The sequence below is a fragment of the Odocoileus virginianus genome, chromosome 1 (assembly GCF_023699985.2).
Source record: "Odocoileus virginianus isolate 20LAN1187 ecotype Illinois chromosome 1, Ovbor_1.2, whole genome shotgun sequence".
NCBI lineage: Eukaryota > Metazoa > Chordata > Mammalia > Artiodactyla > Cervidae > Odocoileus > Odocoileus virginianus.
This window is the reverse complement of record NC_069674.1, coordinates 71,308,237-71,327,768: the sequence shown is the minus strand read 5'-3', so window position 1 is coordinate 71,327,768 and position 19,532 is coordinate 71,308,237. Positions and strand designations below refer to the sequence as shown.

General features: G+C 38.8%; 2 protein-coding genes across 5 annotated transcripts in view; one reads left to right on the top strand and one right to left on the bottom strand.

The window, feature by feature from the left end:
* The window catches only part of GSAP (gamma-secretase activating protein), a 90,442-nt gene extending 73,029 nt beyond the window's left edge, over nucleotides 1-17,413 (top strand). For both annotated transcript variants that reach the window (XM_020880312.2, XM_070469718.1), the window contains exons 23-31: nucleotides 538-599; nucleotides 4,294-4,389; nucleotides 6,868-6,938; nucleotides 7,411-7,505; nucleotides 13,017-13,136; nucleotides 13,961-14,022; nucleotides 15,557-15,658; nucleotides 15,830-15,929; nucleotides 16,328-17,413. In XM_020880312.2, coding sequence (XP_020735971.2) covers nucleotides 538-599; nucleotides 4,294-4,389; nucleotides 6,868-6,938; nucleotides 7,411-7,505; nucleotides 13,017-13,136; nucleotides 13,961-14,022; nucleotides 15,557-15,658; nucleotides 15,830-15,929; nucleotides 16,328-16,419 — 800 coding nt within the window. In that variant the 3' untranslated portion in view covers nucleotides 16,420-17,413. The remainder of the gene's footprint in view (nucleotides 1-537; nucleotides 600-4,293; nucleotides 4,390-6,867; nucleotides 6,939-7,410; nucleotides 7,506-13,016; nucleotides 13,137-13,960; nucleotides 14,023-15,556; nucleotides 15,659-15,829; nucleotides 15,930-16,327) is intronic.
* A 1,286-nt stretch (nucleotides 17,414-18,699) lies between these two features.
* Nucleotides 18,700-19,532, bottom strand: part of CCDC146 (coiled-coil domain containing 146) — a 140,359-nt gene continuing 139,526 nt past the window's right edge. For all 3 annotated transcript variants that reach the window (XM_070469704.1, XM_070469693.1, XM_020880313.2), the window contains one exon: nucleotides 18,700-19,430. In XM_070469704.1, coding sequence (XP_070325805.1) covers nucleotides 19,227-19,430 — 204 coding nt within the window. In that variant the 3' untranslated portion in view covers nucleotides 18,700-19,226. The remainder of the gene's footprint in view (nucleotides 19,431-19,532) is intronic.

The following is a 19,532-nucleotide window of genomic DNA, read 5'->3' as shown; positions in this document are numbered from 1 at the left end:
CCATCTCAGGCTAACTACATTTTCAGTCCAATAAGTTGTGCCAGTTATTATTTGCCACAGTAACTGACTGCGGTGACTGGTCCCCTCACCTCAGTAACTCTATAAACTGCAAGTCGGAGTCAGGAAGAAGGGACTCACGTGATCCTTCCACTCAGTCCCTGTTCCTGGGTTTGCCACGCCTTAGGTTTAAGAGAGGGCCTGAGTTTGGTCTCCTGTGAAGCAGAGGATCTCAGTGACGAACCTCCACATTGAAGAGAAACTGAAGCCAGCGGGCATTGGTGTTGGGAATGTGTTCCTCGTGTTCTCTTTCTTTCACGGTCTGTGCCTCACTCTGGTTCACAGCGCTCCCTGCATATCACCCGAGTGATAAGTTGCAGCGTGTAGGACAAGGTCACACTGAATGAGAAGTTTTCATCCCATCAGGAAAGTGTTATATTTTCCCAGTGACTCAGAGAAGGGAAGCCCAGACTGAGGCCTCTTCCTTCTGGTCATTTCCTAAAAACCACCCTGCTTGACTATCGCTCTTTTTAATTTCAGAGCCAAGATTAACACCCCTCTTCCAGGAGGAAGACAACCACCAGCAGCTGCTTATCGGGCTGGTAAGTGGGACGTTTGGTGCTGGCAAACAGTGAGCTCCAAGGAAAGGGGAAAGGGCTAGACTGTATTTCTCATTCTGTCAACACATGGTTGTTGCCATCCACTCACTGTAGGCCCCGCGTGTTCACTGGTAAGGAACACATATATAATTTCTGCCCTCTTAGTATTTGTAGTCTTGTGAGAGAAACACAAATTAATCAGTCACCCCAATAAATGTATAATCATAAAGCATCATAAACAAATGTATAGCACTGAGAGTATTTAAAACAGGAAAGACCAGCATCTCTGTGGCCTTTGTATTTGGTTTTAAAATACAAAGGAATAAAGTATTCTTTCTCAAGAGATCTTACTGCTAGGAAGACCAAAGATGTAAATCAAAATAAATTAATTGAAAAGAGTTGGCAGATTCATCCAAAATCTTAAAAAACAAACAAACAAACAAATGACTAGTTAAACATCTAAATCTGAAAAACATCTTTAACTGAAAAACTAGTTTTAAAAAAATTTAATAAAATATTTTTAATGCTGTGCAGGCTTAGAATGGGATAATCTATTACCTTAGATAAGACTAGTTTAAAAATATGAGAAAAATATGTGTAAATACATAGCCATACACTTAAAAATTCTAGTTAAACAATGTTTCCTTAGTAAATAGAAATTACAAACTTGAGCCAAGAAGAAATAGAAAACCTGAAAGTATAATAACCATAAAATAATTTGGAAAAAATGTCAAAGATTATCTCTAAAAAAAGCTCCAAGTTATCTAATGAGTTAGTTCTTTCAAACTTTTAAAGACCAGATTATTCTCATATTATGTATTTTTGAAGAAAGATGGGAAACTTTTTACTCACTTTAAAAAGCATAATCTTTAAACCAGAATCCAACAATGACCACTTTTACTTGTGAATATAGATACCACAAGCTTAATTAAAATACTTTCCAATACTCTGTTTGAAAATACAACTTGGCCACATGGGCTTATTTCCAGGAAGGCTTAATATTAGAAAATATATTAATGTAGTTCATCATATCACTGAGTGAGTCCAAGAGGCAAAAATGATTCTATGGGTGCTAAAAGTTGATGAAAGTATAATTCCACTCTTGGAATTTTAAACAAAGTATAGTCTAATATTAGTAGTAAACATCCTTCTTAATCTCATTTGGAGGCATTGCTATTAAAATCAGAAAGAAGCTAAATATACTTGCTATTTTCACTAAAACTTTACATTATTCTAAAAATTCTAGCCAATGAAAGAAGAAACAAGAGTAAAAGAATATGGTATAATTGCCTAATACAACAACAAAATAATAACTGGGAAAATGGAAAATAATAAAATTTTAAAAATAAGGAATAAAAATAATAATGTAAGTTAGTAAGCTGACAATGCTATATTTATTTTCATTTTATTAGAATTAACTAGTTAGAAAAGGTAATGAAAAACAGTATATAATTTCCAAATCCTTAGCATCTAGCTTTAATGAAATTACAAACAAAAAGTCAATGAAATTTCTCTGACAATTGACTAAGTGACTCACTTAACAAAATAAGGAAGAATGGGACTGACATTACGAGATATCTAAATGTGCTTCTGATCTACAATAATTGGAAAAATATGTCACTAACACAAAGATAGGAAATTCTAATTTAATTTTGAATATTTGGTGAATGATAAATGAAATATTTGAAAATCAATGTGAAAAGAAATAATTTTTAGTCAGTTGATCAATCAGTGGTTGACTATTTTGAAAAGTTAATTAAATTGGATTTTTCCCACCTCAAATACCACTTTATACCATAGAAATATCAGATTAAGGAATCTAATATAAAAATTAGAATAATGTATTAACTGTGAAATAATTTGAATAAAATAAGTGGATAATTAAATAATACTGAGAAAGCTTTTCAAGTGTATTATTGAATGTAAGCATATTGGCGAAGATTGATTGAAATCTTGAAACAGAACAACAAAAAGGCAAGCAATAATATTTAGAAAAAAATATTTGCCACGTAATGTGATAAAAGGATAACATTTGGCATATAAATAAAGCTTATAAATCAGTAAGAGAACAACATACCAGAAGGGAAATGGATAAAAACTGTTACCAATGAATTTTCAGAAGTTAATTTAGGCTGAAAATATCTCGAGTTGGGGCAGAGAAAGAAAAACAATACTTAACATTGCTGTAACCAAATGACAAACAGAATAAGTTTTTTTTTGTTTGTTTTTGCCTATCAAATTGACGAAAATTAAAAATTATATTAGGAAGGGTCAGAGTATGGGGAATTTGGCAGTCGCATGCAATGGAATTTGAAATTAGTATTAATATAACCTCAGTAGAAGGCATTTCAGCAGTGTCTCTGTAAGTCTAAGTATAGGACCCAAGAAATTCCATTTCTAGGAATTTAGCCTGGCAAAATAATCAAGGATATGATTAACAACCCTTGTATACAGAGTTTTTGGGTGGTATTATTAATAGTAATAAATATTCCATATGTATAAGAAGGGAATAAATAGTTCAATTATAGTATTTTTTTATAAAATTGGTTACTGTACAACTATTACAACTAGTGTGATAAAGAATATTTAATGACAAACTTTTAAATAAAAAAGCAGATTGTAATATTAGAATGACTATACACACTGGAAAAAAGGAAAGTAAAAAACCGAAATGTTAACGTAAATGGTAGGATTATGAGCAATGTAAATTTTCATTTATATGATTATTATAGAAAAATTAAACTGACAAGAATATGCATCATATCTTATGCAGAAAAAAAATAACGTTTTTTTTAAAAAAGCTTAATCATTTAATACATGCAGGAGACCGAAATAATATACCACTCTGTCTTGGCCCAGGATGCCATGGGCTTAGTTTTGCCCTGGGTGTCTGTTGTAAATCTGCTTAGATACTAACAGAAGATGCCTACATACGTGTGTGTGTGTTGTCAGTTGTACAATTCCCATGGTGTTTATTGGTACAAACATTTCTTTAGCCAAGAGGGTCTGTTGCTGAGCAAGGCATTTAGACAAAAGAGACAAGAAAAGGAAGAAGAGAAGAGAAAAACAAAAAGCTGGGAATGCCACACTAATTGGGGAGCCCCAGGGATGGTCATAACAGTGCAGCTATAGAAATAAGCCAATTTGGAGGCACTAGAATAAATATTTCCATACCTTTGCATGTCAGGGAACTCCGTGGGATTGTTTTAGCCAGTGCGCAGAGGGAGGTATCTGAGGCATTTCCTTTTTATTCCAGCCTCTGTCCTTCTAAACATCCAAACCCTGTCCCTTCCCATTAGCATAGTCTTTCTATGTTTAGAGTTGCTCCTGTTAGTTCTCCAGAGCCAGAACAGTAGACTTCAATCCTTTGGTAGATCCCAAAGTTTTTGACTACTGAGCCTAGTGATTTCCACTGGCTAACTTCCACTGGCTACTTTGGAGAATTCTTAACAGGACTGGCAGCCTGACTCTCAGCTGCTCACTGGGCTTTGGATGTATCATAAATCATTCCTCTTGAGGAAAATGGTAGTGCCACCTGATTTATGCCCATCAAAGGAACATCGTGGGTTGTACATTTCTGCTAGTGGGATCTTCAGGTCCAATATTTTTCATATTGATAGGGAATATTAATAAATGAATTCAAACCAGTTGCAGGTGTGAGTGGGTAGGTTGTGACTTATCTACATTCTGTTTTCAGATGGTGTCTGAACTAAGAGACCATCTTTTGAGACATCTACAGGGTGTGGAAAAGAAAAAAATTGAACAGATGGTTCTGGACTACGTTTCAAAACTGGTTGGTTTTGCTTTATTTTCTCCACCCGTGCACCTCTCCCCCAACCCATCTCCTTGGTCCCCTGGTGTATAGTTTCCAGTATGTGGTTCAGTATGTTTTTCATATTAGAATTTTGGATCTCTCCTGTCCTCAAACCTGTATATATGATGCTGTAGATTGAAGAAAGGGGAAAGAGAACCAAAAAACAAGGAGAACATGGCCTTGGAAGTGGTTTATTTTTCCCTTCCAGTAGTGCTTATTATATGCTTAGTGGAACAGTGCATATATATGTTTACATATGCATGGAACAGTGATGAATTCAACATGGGTGCCAAATGTTCATGTCATCTTGGCATTTTCCAGCTCCTTATTAAACTGTAGGTAGTAATTTATGTACATGGAGGTTTATGCAAACGTGAGAGAACTTGAACTTCAATTCTTAATTAGCTCCAGCGGCCTAATTAGGAGAGATTCCAGCTCAGTTATATAAATACTACCACATTAGAATCTGTAGGTAAGATTGGCAGCTCATTCACCAGGTAGCCATTCATTGAAATTGTGTGATCGGACTTAATAACACTGATCCTTGTATAAACGGAAGTGATGAGGCAGGATTGAAATCTGAGTCTGTCTTGCTATCTTTCAAAACGCGTATGGAACTGAGGCCTGACCCTACTTAGAATCTAGGAATAATATGATAGATAAAATTTTTTTAAGTATTTAAATATAAAGAAAGAGAAAAAAAAAACTTCAATACTCCATTTCTCTAGTTTGGATAGGACTAGTGTATAAATGTGAACAAATGTTTTTGCATTGAACTCCAGAAGATTCAATTTATTGGATATGGCTCTGATTTAATTTCATGTTCAATTTTTATAGTTTTTCCCTTTTATTGCAGTCACTAGTATCTGTTTTTAAATGATATATTTGAATTTCTACAGCAAAGTTTGACTTTTATAGGTATTCGCATATACTAATGTGTACAGGCAGGGCATTGGCACTTTCTTAAATAATAGTTCTTTGTGGTAGAAAAGGAACTCACTTTACAAATGTGTTACTGATCTTTCTTATGTTGATACTGACTTGATTTCACTGTCCTTTTTTAAAAAAATGTTTTTTGTTTATTTATTTTTATTGTGCTGGGTCTTCATTGATGTGCAAGCTTTTCTCTAATTGCGGCAAGTGGGGGCTACCCTTTGTTGCAGTGTATAAGCTTCTCATTGCGGTAGCTTCTTGTTGCAGAACTCAGGCTCAAGGGTGCATGGGCTTCAGTAGTTACAGTGCAACAGTTTCTATCCCCAAGCCTAGAGCACAGGCTCAATAGCTGTGGCCCACGGGTTTAGTTGCGGTGCAGCATGTGGGACCCTCCTGGACCAGCGATCGAACCTGTGTCTTCGGCACTGACAGCAGATTCTTTACCATTGAGCCACCAGGGAAGCCCCCTTCTTTGTCCTTTCATAATGCACAGTTATTTATCATATCATGTATCATCTTTCTTTCTGTTGACTTTAAGCGTCCTCTTCCAGAGTGTTAGGGTTTTTCTTCAAGCATCAGTCTTCCCTTTATTTCATCATATTAAAAAAAAAAAAAAATCCATGTGACACTAGTTTGTGCTAGCAGCTCCTAGAACCAATAGGACCAGAAATGGTAGCAATGTAGTCTCAGAAAACTGAGACCTGATGTCCCCTGCCTTTCCAACTAGCAGTCCCTGACTGATGTCAAAGCTGCTTGCCCTGCCCAGGAGCAAACATCTGCGTCTCCCAGTCCCTCCTAGGAGGGTGACTGGACAGCCTTTAAAAATAAGTCCTGGGAAGTTGCTGCAGAACCTGATTATATTGCTTGTGTGTTATCTTACATGACTTCAGCCAGAGAGAAACTGGGAATCCATATCACTGAGAATAAATAGTGTCTGTTGTGCTCATATGGAAACTTCCTAATTTTGCTCCCTGTCCTTTGCCTACATGTGCAGTGCATGGATTTGTGGTCCTGATAAGAATTCCTTGAACACTGTCCTATTGCTGACAAGCTAGTAAAATGTAGAACTTGACTTGAAACTAGTTTTACTTCACAATCCATGCTCAGGACCTCCATTCTGTTAAAAATCGCCTTTCATCTGTCAGCTGTCTACCGTGTCACCCTTGCCACATAACAGGCCTAAGGCAAAACCCTGTTGCACTTGACCTTCACTGGTGGACAAAGGCCTGTGATTGAGCGCCTGTGTTGTGAGCGGTGGGGCCGGTTAGCGGTGGAGAAGCCCAGCTGGGACACTACCCACGATGACAGTGGATGCTCTGTTAGATGTGGCTGCACATTTTCAGTCTTTCCATTTTGAATTCCAGTGCTTCAGAATTGACCTCTGAAAGGCTGGTTCTATGTCCAGACATAGCCTGAATGCCAGCTGCCCTGAATGTGCCCGTCAGAGCTATGGGAGCAGAGCTGTAGGGGCTCCTGAGGGGAAAGGGTGTGAACGGAGGTTAACAGACTCTCTTTACCCTCTAGCTGGATCTCATTTGCCAAATACTGGAAGCCAGTTGGAGGAAACATAATCTTCATCCCTGGGCTCTCAACTTGTACGCAAGTATTTCTTGCTCTGTTTTATTCTGGTGTACAAAATGCTAAACAATTCTGCTGCTGGTATTAGCAAAGCCTTGATTAAACTTAGTATATGAAAGTAACTTTCACCAGTTCTTACACCATCCATCCTAGTTCTGAACTCAGCATTTAAAGTTATGCCCCTGCTGCTTCACCCGTCCTCTTTCTTTGGCATATGCTTGGTGAGGAGGGAGGGGCACATAAACTCAGTACTGCCAACAAGGGGAATTTGAGTTAACACAATTTGTCATTTATGTGCCTACTGTCTCGTTAGATTCTAGGCATTGCAACGATGGTCATCATATCTGGGAAGCTTTCTATAGGGTATTGCCTTTCACAGATAGCATGAATTTCATCTGGATGTGGCGCTCAGAGTCACTGCTTATGTGCAAATGGGGTTTTGGAAATGAGCTGCTTATCTGAATTGCTGCTTTGTTCTTTGACCTGCAGCAATAGACAGGCGAGTGCTGCTGAATTTGCGGTCTTTCACATTATGACCAGGATTTTGGAAGCTACTAACACTTTGTTTTTACCCCTGCCTCCTGGTAAGTCTTGGCTTGTTGTTGTTGTAATAAATTTGTTGTTTCTTCTGTACTTTTTGGCACATTATGAGTTTAAGAATGAGACCTCCTGAGTCTGAGAAATTTTTGGTCTCATGTCACTGTAAGAGATGGGTATGAGATTGGTCTCTGCTGACCACGTCTCCTCTGATTTTTTAAAAAAATATTTACTTATTTATTTATTTGGCTACACCAAGTCTTCGTTGTAACACATGTGATCTTTAGTTGCAGCATTTGGGATCCGGTTCCCTGACCAGGGATAGAACTCAGGCCTGTATTGGGCGTGTATTGGGAGTACACAGAGTCCTAGCCCCTGGACCCCAAGGGATGTCCACCTTGTATATTTTAAAGAGCAGATTGAAGAAGGCCAAGAGAATAGCCAAGCCTAACTTCTATGGAAACTTGCTGGTGCAGGCTTTCTCAGTAGATGTGGGAAGCTTGGAGTCAGCTACTATTCCTTTCTGGAAATATGAAGTACTGGGCAGGGGAAACGGGAGAAGTTTTTTAGGAGGGTGCAGACTGAAGTGATGTAATCCATCTCCTCTTTCCTGGGGGAGGATTTACGGTCTCCTGCTCCCTCTCCTTAAGTGTCGGTAACTATTACCTGTATTCAAGACACTATGGACGAGGGAGCTGTGGTTACATGAAACTTTCCTCCGATTATTAAACTGTACTGTAGCTTGTCACCAACTTTAGGGAGCCAAATCTGGTCCCCTTGCAACTGTCTAGGATGTTTTGAGCCAGTGGAAAACTTGCGTTGATGTCTCCAGGCCTAGTTTATCTGATCAAGAAAGTTAACATTCAGAAGGAAGTGGACCTGGCTGTGTTTCAAAAATTGAGTTGATTCTTATGTATTCCTTGGAAACTGAAAACTTCCCTTGGGATTTTGAAACAGGACCAAATAGGTCTCAAAGCACTCTTGGCACGTGTGTCTGCAGTCATTCATTTAATTGGTCATTTTTTTTAATTCAATCAACAAACATTTGTTGAGCAATTACATTCCAGGTACTGGGCTGGTAATTAGAGCAGTTCCAAAAATTAACAAAAGTCTACTAGGGAAAATAGGCATATTAATCAATATTCATTTTAAGAAACAAATAAGCTCCTGTTTGCTCTAAACTGCTTAACTTATGCTGAATATGTTTAAATTCTGATGAATTTTAAGCTTATGGTAGCCGCTGCTGCTAGGTCGCTTCAGTCGTGTCCGACTCTGTGCAAGTCCATAGGTGGCAGCCCACCAGGTTCTTATGGTAGCTATCACTCTGTAATATATATTAGCCAATTTAACTTAATTTGTTCTTTCATATACATCTATCCTTCCATCCCTCATTAATTTGCTCCTTTGCTCATTCATTTTCCACTGACATGTATACGGTACCCATTTTTGTGCCAGGTACTGTTTTAAGTACTTTACATAAATTAGCACATTTAATTTTCATAATGATGCTAAGTGATAAGAGCTTAAATTGAACCACTTTGAATTATTTCTATAAAATCAGCTTTTGACCAACAAAGATGGCACTTTCATATGGTTCCATTTAATATTATTCCCGCTTTATAGATGGTGAAATTGAGGCACAGAAAGGAAGTAACTTGCCTAAAGTCACATAGCTATTAAGCAACAGAGTAGTGCTCAAATCCAGGGAGTTTAGCTCTAAAATCTATGCTTCTAACTACTATTCTGTGCTGCCTCTTGAATTTTATATTACAGTTGAATTAGTTGATTTTGAAACATTGGCTATTTATGGGTGCAGAAAATCCCCACAGCACATCTCAGCTTCTCGGCATTTGTGAAGTATCTGATACAGTCTGGAATCCATTATACTTTCTCTGTCCATACACCTTATCTGACAAGATCTGCTTGTAGTGGAGGCACACAAGGTGTTTCTTATGACTTTGTAGGGATCTGAAAGTGATGGTTCATGAGAAGAATGGTAGGTTTTAAATGGAATATGAATTGTGAAGTACCCTCTAGAAAGAATCAAAGGATTTCATGAAAGTTATGTATGATTTCCTGGCTTAAATTCTTAAATGCTTGTCTTTAACACAATAGACCTGGTAGAGGAATGTTCACCATGGATATCTAAGCTCCTTTTATGAATAAATAAAACTGACTCACTGGGGATAATATTCTATCTGGGAGATCATAAAAATCTACTTTCTACGGAACGTTGCATTTCTTCACAGAGATGGATAAAGACAGGAAACAGAAAAAAGTTACCCATAGTGACTGAGAATTATTATGAGTAAGACTTAAATGGCTGGTGTCCATGGATCAAGTAAGGAAGAGCAGTTTCTCTTTCTCTTTTTTTTCTGAAATGTTTCTCTAATATGAAGTGGTACTGGATTGTGTGTGTGTATAAATGCAGGTTATTTTTGTGTGTTCATATGTAAATGAGTTTGCTTTCCAGGCCCCCTGGACTAAGGAGAACTGTTTGAGTTCCAAGTACAGGAACTTGTAACTGGAATTAGTTAAAGATAAAAAAGGGAATGGGGACCACAGAAGGGAAGTCATAGTTTAGAGCTGGAGCATTTACAATTTAAAAGGGACCTGTGTTCCCCTTACTGCCTGGAGAAGGCCCAGAGTCCTAGAGGATGAGTATTAGAGTTGGCTGCTGGAAGAACTCTCTCTTCTGGAACTGATGCCTACTTCTTCCCAGTTCGCTCTGTTGCTTAAATCTGACATGCTGAGAGGAAGCCAAGAACGGGCTGTTGAATTTGGGACTGTGCCCTTGGGAAAGAGGATGAAAGGGAGTGAGGGATCTTTAGGACATGGATGTGGGGTTAGAGAGGGATTTTGAATCCAGAGAACTATAAGATCAGTAGCCTATTATAAACTCTTTTTCAGAAATAATCTCATAACTTTTTTAATCTTGGGAAGACTGTCCAAATCCATTTGAAAAATCTCATGTTGTTAATTAGCTAGTGGAATCTTTTTTTTTAAAATCAGGGCATTTGGAAGATTCATCCCATTGTCATCCCATTAACATTTGCTTGAGGGCAGAGTCTGAACTTTCTCTGACCCTCAATGTTGCCAGGACATGGGACTCAAGTCTCCCTCTGCTTATGATTCATGTGCTTGGATAAAGAAGCTCTACGACCTCTCGGAATCCAAGTCCCAGCTGTCTTTGGCCATCATGTCTTTGTCATGTGTGCCTTTCAGGCTAGGCAGTGAATCTTCGTCATTCCCCACCCACATCTAATCAGTTTCCAAGCCAGTTCACATCACATTGCCCCTGCAGTCCCTTCCCCCCGTCACTATCTCAGTGTCTGCGGTCCCTCGCGCACAGGCTCATGCACTGGCCTCCCAGCAGGCCTTCATTCCTCTGGTAGCAAGCTGTCACTCCTGTCCATTCTTTGCCTGCAGAGAGTGTGCTTAGTCTCCCAGTCATGTCCAACTCTTTGTGACCCCATGGACTGTAGTCCACCAGGCTCCTCTGTCCATGGAATTTCCCAAGCAAGAATACTGGAGTGGGTTGACATTTCCTTCTCCGGGGGATCTTCCTGACCCAGGGATCGAACCGCATCTTCTGTGTCTCCTTCACTGCAGGCAGATTCTTTACCTGCTGAGCCATCAGGGAAGCCCATTCTTTGCCTGTTGTTATGTTAGTATTCTGAAAGTAAAATTCAGAACCTCCAACCTTCCTGCCCAAAAGCTTCCAGTGCCTCCCCTGCTAAGTCACTTCAGTCATGTCCAACTCTGTGCGACCCCATCCCTGGGATTCTCCAGGCAAGAACACTGGAGTGGGTTGCCATTTCCTTCTCCAGTGCATGAAAGTGAAAAGTGAAAGTGAAGTTGCTCAGTCATATTCGACTCTTCGTGACCCCATGGACTGTAGCCTACCAGGCTCCTCCGTCCATGGGATTTTCCAGGCAGGAGTACTGGAGTGGGGTGCCATTGCCTTCTCCAGAGTTTCCTAAATGATAGATTCCTTGCTGACACTCAGCATTCAAACCCTGACACCTACATTCAGAGCACCCTTTACTTTTCCTTTGCAGAAATGGTCATTAAAAAAGTGTGTATTTATTTTGTGATTATTTTATTGTCAGTCTTCCCCTTAGACTGGAAAATGGATGGGGGCAGCAGGCATGCCTGTCCTCATCACTGCACACCCATCCCCTTTGCCTGTTTCCCAGCCTTACCTCCCACCATTTCTCTTACACACCTGTTCTAACCCAAGTGGACTGTTTACTCTTTCCTGAATGTGCCACATGCTTTCTCACCTTTGAGCCTCTGTTCATATTATTCCATTAATACCAGTTGCAAGATAACATGGTTAAAAACCTAGACTAAAATGCTACAGCCTGGGTTCAAATGTCAGCTCTGCCGCTTCCTATCTGTATGATCCTGGAAAGGTTTCTTAGCTCCTGTGAATCTTGGTTTCTCAATTTATAAGATAAGGATTGAGTAGTGCCCACCCCATGGTGTTATATGAGAGGCAAGTGAGCCTGTACATAGATGAAAGACCTCAGGACGTGTCTGGTATTAGTCACTGTGTTGTACCATGTGCCAGGCTCTTCATAGACCTAGCTCGAATTCTCAGAGCAGCCCTGCGGGAAAGGTGCTGGTGATTCTCCTTGAGCAATGAAGAAACCAGAAAAGCTTAGTCACCTGTATCTAGTAAGCAGCACGGCACGATTCTGGCCTCTGTTTACTCAGACCCACGTGGCTTTTGCTGCTCCTCCAGTCTGTATATTCTCTCACATCATTTCCACTCTCAGGAATGGCATCAACCCTTCAAAGCACCTCTCACCTGACATCCAAGAGGGCTTTTCTGGTTCTCTGTTCAGCCTCATATCTTCTTCTCCCATGAATGTTGTGTGTCTGGGTTAGTGTTAATAGTGGACTTACAGCTCTAGCTTTGTGAGAACTAGGGTAGTCCTGCTCATGAGACTTAGATTTGAGAGTGCCTTTTTATTAAGTTCCTATAGATTAGCTATCTGACCATATCATTTTAGTTTTTCTTTTCTATGATTTAGTTCAAGTAGACCCAAAAAGCCTTTCTCCAGGGAATACCCAAAGATTAGTCATAAAAAGTGTTCCCTTCTGGTCCAAATATTTTCTGCTTGAACAAAATGGTCCCTGGCCATCAGCCTTTAGCCTGGGCATGTGGAGTTTGAAGTTCTTCTGTTAATTTTTCTATTTTGCAATTTTATCATAGAATTATAGGCCTATTAAAAGTATAAAAAAACTATATAAAAGAACTGTAAAAAAAAAAGTCCATTTTTATGCACTCTTCTTCTCTTTGGCCTAGGAAGATGTACAAGGTGGAGGGAATACATGTTTATTGGAAACTTACTACATACCATACTTAGTTGTGATAATACAAAGAAGGAACCTTGGACCTTATCTTCAAGGGTCTTCAAGAAGCATTTATTTGACTCTAGGCATGAAGCGGGGAGCTGAGTGCTTTATTGCCATCACCAGATTCATTTCCTCTGGGAAGCTGGAGATGCTGACTGACTGTGTTTATCATCCTGGATCTCTCTTCCCAGGTTTTCACACTCTGCACATGATCCTTGGCGTCCGCTGTCTGCCTTTGCATAACCTGTTGCATTACATTGATCACGGAGTGTTACTTCTCACAGAAGCAGCTGTCACAAGGCTCATGAAAGGTAAGGCCTCTGAGTTTGCCTCATCCCAGCCCCAGCACCCCCAGGGCTGCCTTTGTGGGTGTGCGACTGTGTGGTCACTCCAGGTCCTGCCACACTCAGAAGGGCCCACACACAGTTTAATGTTCTGCCTTCAGTCTATAGCTGAAGGTGGGCTCCATGATTCCACAGCTGGGCCTACTGAGTACAGTTTGTTTCCCGTAACCATCCTTGGGCCTTTAGCCCTTCAAGGACTTCTCAATCCACATACAACTATTAGACTCCTTTTCCGTACAAGAGAGTACTTGAGGATAGGAGACTGAAGGCTTGTTTCTCAAGAAAAATCTCATAAAATGGCTTGCTTTCCCCTGATTAACTCTGTCCTCTCAAATTAAGACTTGGAATGCAAGGAAAAATGAGAGATACAGTACCTATGGGAATTTGAACTTGAAAAAAGGTCTATAGTATAATGACTATTAAATTATTTGACTGTGGTATTTTATAGGTGAGTTTTGCTAATATACATTGAAGTATTTGCCATTCCTCAAGGTGCATTCTGTTTTAAGTTAGCAAATTGCTTTTGTGACTGGAAGCCTGTTTCAGAACCCTGTTCCATGATATGTAGCAGTGGCTTCATTAAGAAATCCCTTTTTTATTCATAGAGACACAAACTAATATTTTCATAGCATTGTTAGGCTTATCTTGGAAAACAAGGTTGGGACATGTGTTATCAGGGTGAAGCGCTGAAGTATTAGCTTGCTCAGATATTAAAACAGAGATTTCTGTTTTGTTTTGTTTTTCTTTTTGTTTTGTTTTATTTTGTTTGCCAATTTCTAACTTTCTCGTAGATCTGGACAATACAGAGAAAAATGAAAAACTAAAATTCAGCATCATTATGCGGCTTCCTCCGGTAAACCTGACATATACTTTATTTTCTAAGCCTTGGCATGTACCTTCTTCAATTTTTTCTTGCAAAAAGAGCATTTACTTGCTTTGGGTTGAAGTCAATTGAATTGTTTCACTGCTTCAGCCTTTTCCAAGAAATCCCATCCATCCCCACCCTCGGTCTGCTGCCCCCGCTGGGCCTACCGAGTACTTGCCCCTCTGGCTGTGTGTGTGCTTCTTGGCACAGACCACCTAGAACGTTTAACCATTTTCTCTTCTTAGGAAACCACAGTAATATTTACATCTGTGAGTCCGAGGGGAGGCAGAGGGGAAACACATGCTTTTGGCATTTAAACTGATAAGAAATTTAAATACAGGTGAGGTCAGAAGGTTCTGGAACTGCATTTCCTCCCACTGTTGTTCCTGCCATGGCAGGAAAACATTCCTGGGTAGAAGGAAAGATGAGAAACATGAGTGAAAGGGTTAAACAGGCACTCCTTGTTTTTGTGGAGGATATTAGTTCTCTGAGTCAGAAATGCTGTGAAATTAAGAAATCCCACTGCAAGGTCTTCAGAGCCTCTGACTCTGTGGACTTCCTGGCCCTGAGAGCCTTGGCCAGCTCTGTGCTGTTTACATACCTTGAATACTCATATCTCTAGCATGATCCTCTCACCAAGGGGTGTCTGATGCCTTTCGGGACCTAATCATCTTGCTTTGTAACACCTTCTCACCTTCACAGGCTCACTGAAGCAAAAGCAAGAATAGAAAACAAAGCATATTTTCCATGGCTAGATCTCTCTGGGGAATATCTCTGAACATTTAGTTTGGTTTCTGAACATGTTTTTTTTTTCCCCTTATACTCTTAGGGAATTGAAAATTTTTGGCAAGACGTTGGCAGAGTACATGGCTACAACCTTTAGCTTCATATCAAAATATCACTGGGTTGGCATGCACATTCTCAGTTTTGAAGAGTAACAGATGAGCTCCATTTCAAAAAAAAAGAGTTTGGCAACGTCAGTGCACAAATTGCTTTCCACGGAGTTGCATTTAAGGGAGTATTTATTCAAAATTTAGAAGCATACCTCATAGGAAATGGCCTTTCTCCAAGGTCATTAACCATAAAGATGACATCTTTTAGACTAGCTGGAATACAGCTTGTAAAATTATGAGTAGATATAAGGTAAATTTACTTATTGCTGTGAGCTATAGGCTCCTCTCTATATTTTTCCATATTTTTATTTTTTATTACTGACTAAAATTTTTTTATTGTGGAAGGTACAGGGATTTCCTACATGCCCACTGTCACCACACATGCATGACCTCCTCCATTATCAACAGCCTCCACGAGAATGGTCCATCTTTTACAATGGATGAACCTATACTGACACATCATAATCATCGAAGTCCATAGATAACATTAGGGTTCATGCTTGGTGTTGGTCATTCTGTGAGTTTGGACAAATGTATAAGGAGATATAACTCTCATTGTAGTATCATACAGAGTATTTTCACTGCCCTAAAAATCCTCCTCTACATATTTTTTTAATTTGCAAAAATAGCTTACAGGTCAGAAGATCTGCCGACTTTGGGATCATCCTGTTAGTTCTAATATTATTTCCCGGAACCATGTAAAGCGACTGCTTCAGAACTACAACAAACAGGTGAGTCTGTGTGGAGCAGAGCCCTGCTTTATGTTTTTCTGGAGCTTCTTTGTCCATTTTATGAATGGCCTTTCTTGGTGCTGAAGTATGGACAGTAATTTATAGTTCTTACCACTTTAAGTTTGTGCTTTTCTGGAGAATCAGCTGCCTTCACAGCCATTTCCCTTTTAGCCCTGGAGTTCTGTAATGGACAAGTCATCGTTCAGTGTAGAATTTCTGCCTCTGAACTACTTCATTCACATCCTGACAGACATCGAGTCTTCCAATCCAGGTAAGTCACTCCTCTGTTTCTCAGCATTTGCCTGTTTTCCCTTGATACATCCATCAGTCTCTGTTTACTTCTGTGTACCCTTTTCTTGCCAAAATGTCCCTTACTGGTAAGTAGGATCTTACTGCATTTGGTTTTAATTAGCAATATACAGTTTACTACCTAAATTACCAAGGGAATAACCACCTTTCAGGTTTTAAAAAAAATTAAGAGTTATAACCCATTTGGTTGGTGTGAATGGCCTTTCTTGGTGCTGAAGATTAATAAATTTTAACAACACATTCTCAGAATAATACGTTTTACTAGGATATAAAATAACTATGGTTTCAGTGAGTTGTAGGCACAATATTATAAATGTTCTGTGACCTCACAGTAACTCTTTTCTCTGTTTTTCCTTTCAGCTCTATATGCTTTTGAAGGACATGACAATGTGGATGCAAAGTTTGTAGAGGAAGCAGCTCTGAAACACACCGCAATGCTTTTAGGATTATAAAGAGAAAATACAGTTATATCTGCTTCCAATATTTTAATCTTGCTTATTAGCTCCATTCTCATTAGGAATTCTTTAGCAATATTTTAAATTGGTAACCAAAGTCAGAGTATCTTGTTGAGCCATCTGAAGGTCAGTTTGATACTTTGTTCAGCTAGAACTAAACCACTGTGCTTCATCCCATTTTGAACAGCAGATGAACAGTGAAGTGTAGAGAAATGACAGCCTGCCTAAGGAGGTATGCAATAGTGTAAATTCTTCCAAGTGATTGATCCTCCTAGTCCTCTCATAGGCCAAAAGTTAGCTACTGTTATACTTTGAAATAAAATATGCTTCAAAAATGTAGGAACAGTGCTTAGAAAAACAAAAATTAGATGTGTCATTGAAATGAGTATGTGACAAGCAGAAAAATTAAAAGTTGCAGAAAAACTCTATTGGAAAGAGGATACTTTTTTTAAAAAGTAAATTTAAACAAAGTAAGATCTATTAATTCCAGTACAGAATAATTTGTAGAATACAGAAATTTGTACATACATAGATTAGGATTTGTCTTTGTGAAGGTTCAGATGAAACTGTATTTAATATTGTAAAGTGTTTTTTTATATTTATAAAACTTTGATTTAGCAATACCTTATCATTTAAAAAAAACACTGAAAGTTTTAGCCTGACTCCTTTGTTCTTTGAACTCTGCCTTTTCATTCCTATCAAGAATCATGAGTCCATGAACATGTGCCCCCAACCCCATGAAGCCTAATGAGTTTTCTTTTTTATCCCTTTCTCTTCTACAGTGACATTCTGACCATAATATAGTTGCTTCCTGTAAAAAAGCCCATGACCCTTTACTTTGGTCTCTTTACACTGTTTCCCTCAGTGAACTTGTACAATTTTAGTATATGTACTGCCAAAGCGAGCACATGAACTTGTAAAATATTAATAAAATTGTAATATTGTAAAAAATTGTAAAAAATTAATAAAATATTAATGACTACAAACATCACTAGCCGGTGTAACAATTCAGCTTTTCTAAAATCATCATTGTATTCTAAAAATTATCCTTTCTTACAGAATTTCCCGTTTTGGTTAAATATTTCATGGTCACTGAGGCTCAAAATCTTGGAGCCATATCAGCAAGGCGGTGCTGATTTTTCCTCCTGATAAGGTCACTATTTTTCATTCCCTACGCTTTCCTTTTCTCACCAGGGTTGTTTCTGTTGCTTTCTGAAGTCTTAATTCATCTGACGCATATTTGAGATAAACACTAGTTTGATCCTGTTGCCACTTTCCTCATAATCCTTCAAGCACTTGGGATTTATTACAGGATAAATTCCAAACTCTTTGACATTCAAGGTCTCCCATATCCTGGCCTCATACACTTTCCTAGTACTAGTGTTCCCTTCACACCACGCTGGCTCACTGGGCCTGGAGGACGGCTTTTGTCTTCTTGCTTCCAAGTCGTGCTCAGGTTATTTCCCCCACCTGGAATTCCCCTCCACTTATTAAAATCTTCTTTATGCTTAAGAGCCAGATAAAAAGGTGCATCTGAATGATCAATCCCTGGCCATTCCAATGCAGAGTGGTATCTCACTCTCTAGACTTGTAGCATTGTTGTAATATTTAAGCATTCAAACCTTTCTGATTTTTAAAAATTATTTTTCCTTTTGATATTGTTATACCTCCTATGTGTTTGTTTTTTGAATCCCTAATTACTGATCCTACAGCACAGAAACTGTGTGTTAAGTATGCAGTATTTTCTGGCATTAACCACAGCTTACTCGGCATCACTTATAGGCACTCCTAAGGAATTGCTTTTTAATGATTTCACAAAGCAGTCAGGTGGATTCAGGACTCCTAGATTGAGGAGGAGATTCAGTCTATAGATCCAGTCTGTCAGGCCTTGGCACAGGTTTTGTCTGATTTAGCAAAACAAACAAATGTGATACTTCTCACTCCCAGAGTAGAGAAATTAAATCCGTAACTGATACCAATTTGAAATTACAGTAGTTTGAGCATATTAATGAGTGGAAAAACCACAGGCTTCAAATCTACTTGTGTACTTTTATATGAGAAAGTAAACAGAATCATGAAAGTATATTTGGATGCAATACAATATAGAGTAATGAAATAAGTGAAACTGGCCTCATTTTCAACTCTTTCACATGCAGAGTTATAAATATTTTCATTGAAATTTTGAAAGATCTGGCATCAAAAGAAAGTAATAACAAGTATATTTGCCTATAATATTGTGGAAAATCTAGTTTATAAGAAAGGTAAAATAGGGCATGATTGTTTTTGCACAAAAGGATTCTTTATTTGTAAACAGAATCATTTATAATGTCACTAAAAAAGACAAGGTCCTTTACTGCTTTTCACTCAGTTTAGATTTACCAACATCAACTTCCAATACAGCTATTTACTTAACAAAGTGAGTTATGCCCCTGTGATACTTGGGATGTTTTTCTCTTAAACCATTTTTTCTTTCTCTTTAAAGTGAGTATATTGAGCAGGATCTCCTTTTCTTTCTGTAATAAAGACCACTGCCAATTTCTGTACTTTGTTGAAAAGGTATTTATTTTTATTGCATTTTTATAGCACTCAGACTACTATATATTTCTGAAATGTAATCAAGAGATGGAGTGAAAAAGAAAAATCAATGAGTGTAAAAGGAAGGAAGTATATGTTGTTGCCTGTTGGATACTTGTGGATACTGTGTTTGTTTGTAATTTAGGGCTATTTGCTGCCATTTTCCAGCTGTGGAAATGAGGAAGCCTGGTTGAAGTATCTCCTTCAGAAGCCTAGGTTGGTTCACATGTTCAGATTTCAATCGGCTTTATAACAGGTTTCCTTATGTGTCTTATGTTGGCCCCAGGTTCACTGGGTTTGAAAGGAGCCAGAGCGCCATATGGCTTTGGCAGAGGAAGAGTGGCCTCTGCCTCTGGGATGTAGGCATTTGGACGCTGCTCCGCAGTTGTGTAAACACCATTGGGCAGCTGGCGAGTTTCAGCTTCCAAGAACTCCTGCAAAGAATGATTTATCCTTTTCAGTTTTTGAAAACAGTGGTTAAGTCACTTCATCCCCAGGGCCCATCAGACACAGCTGGATCTGAGCACCCTTTGGCT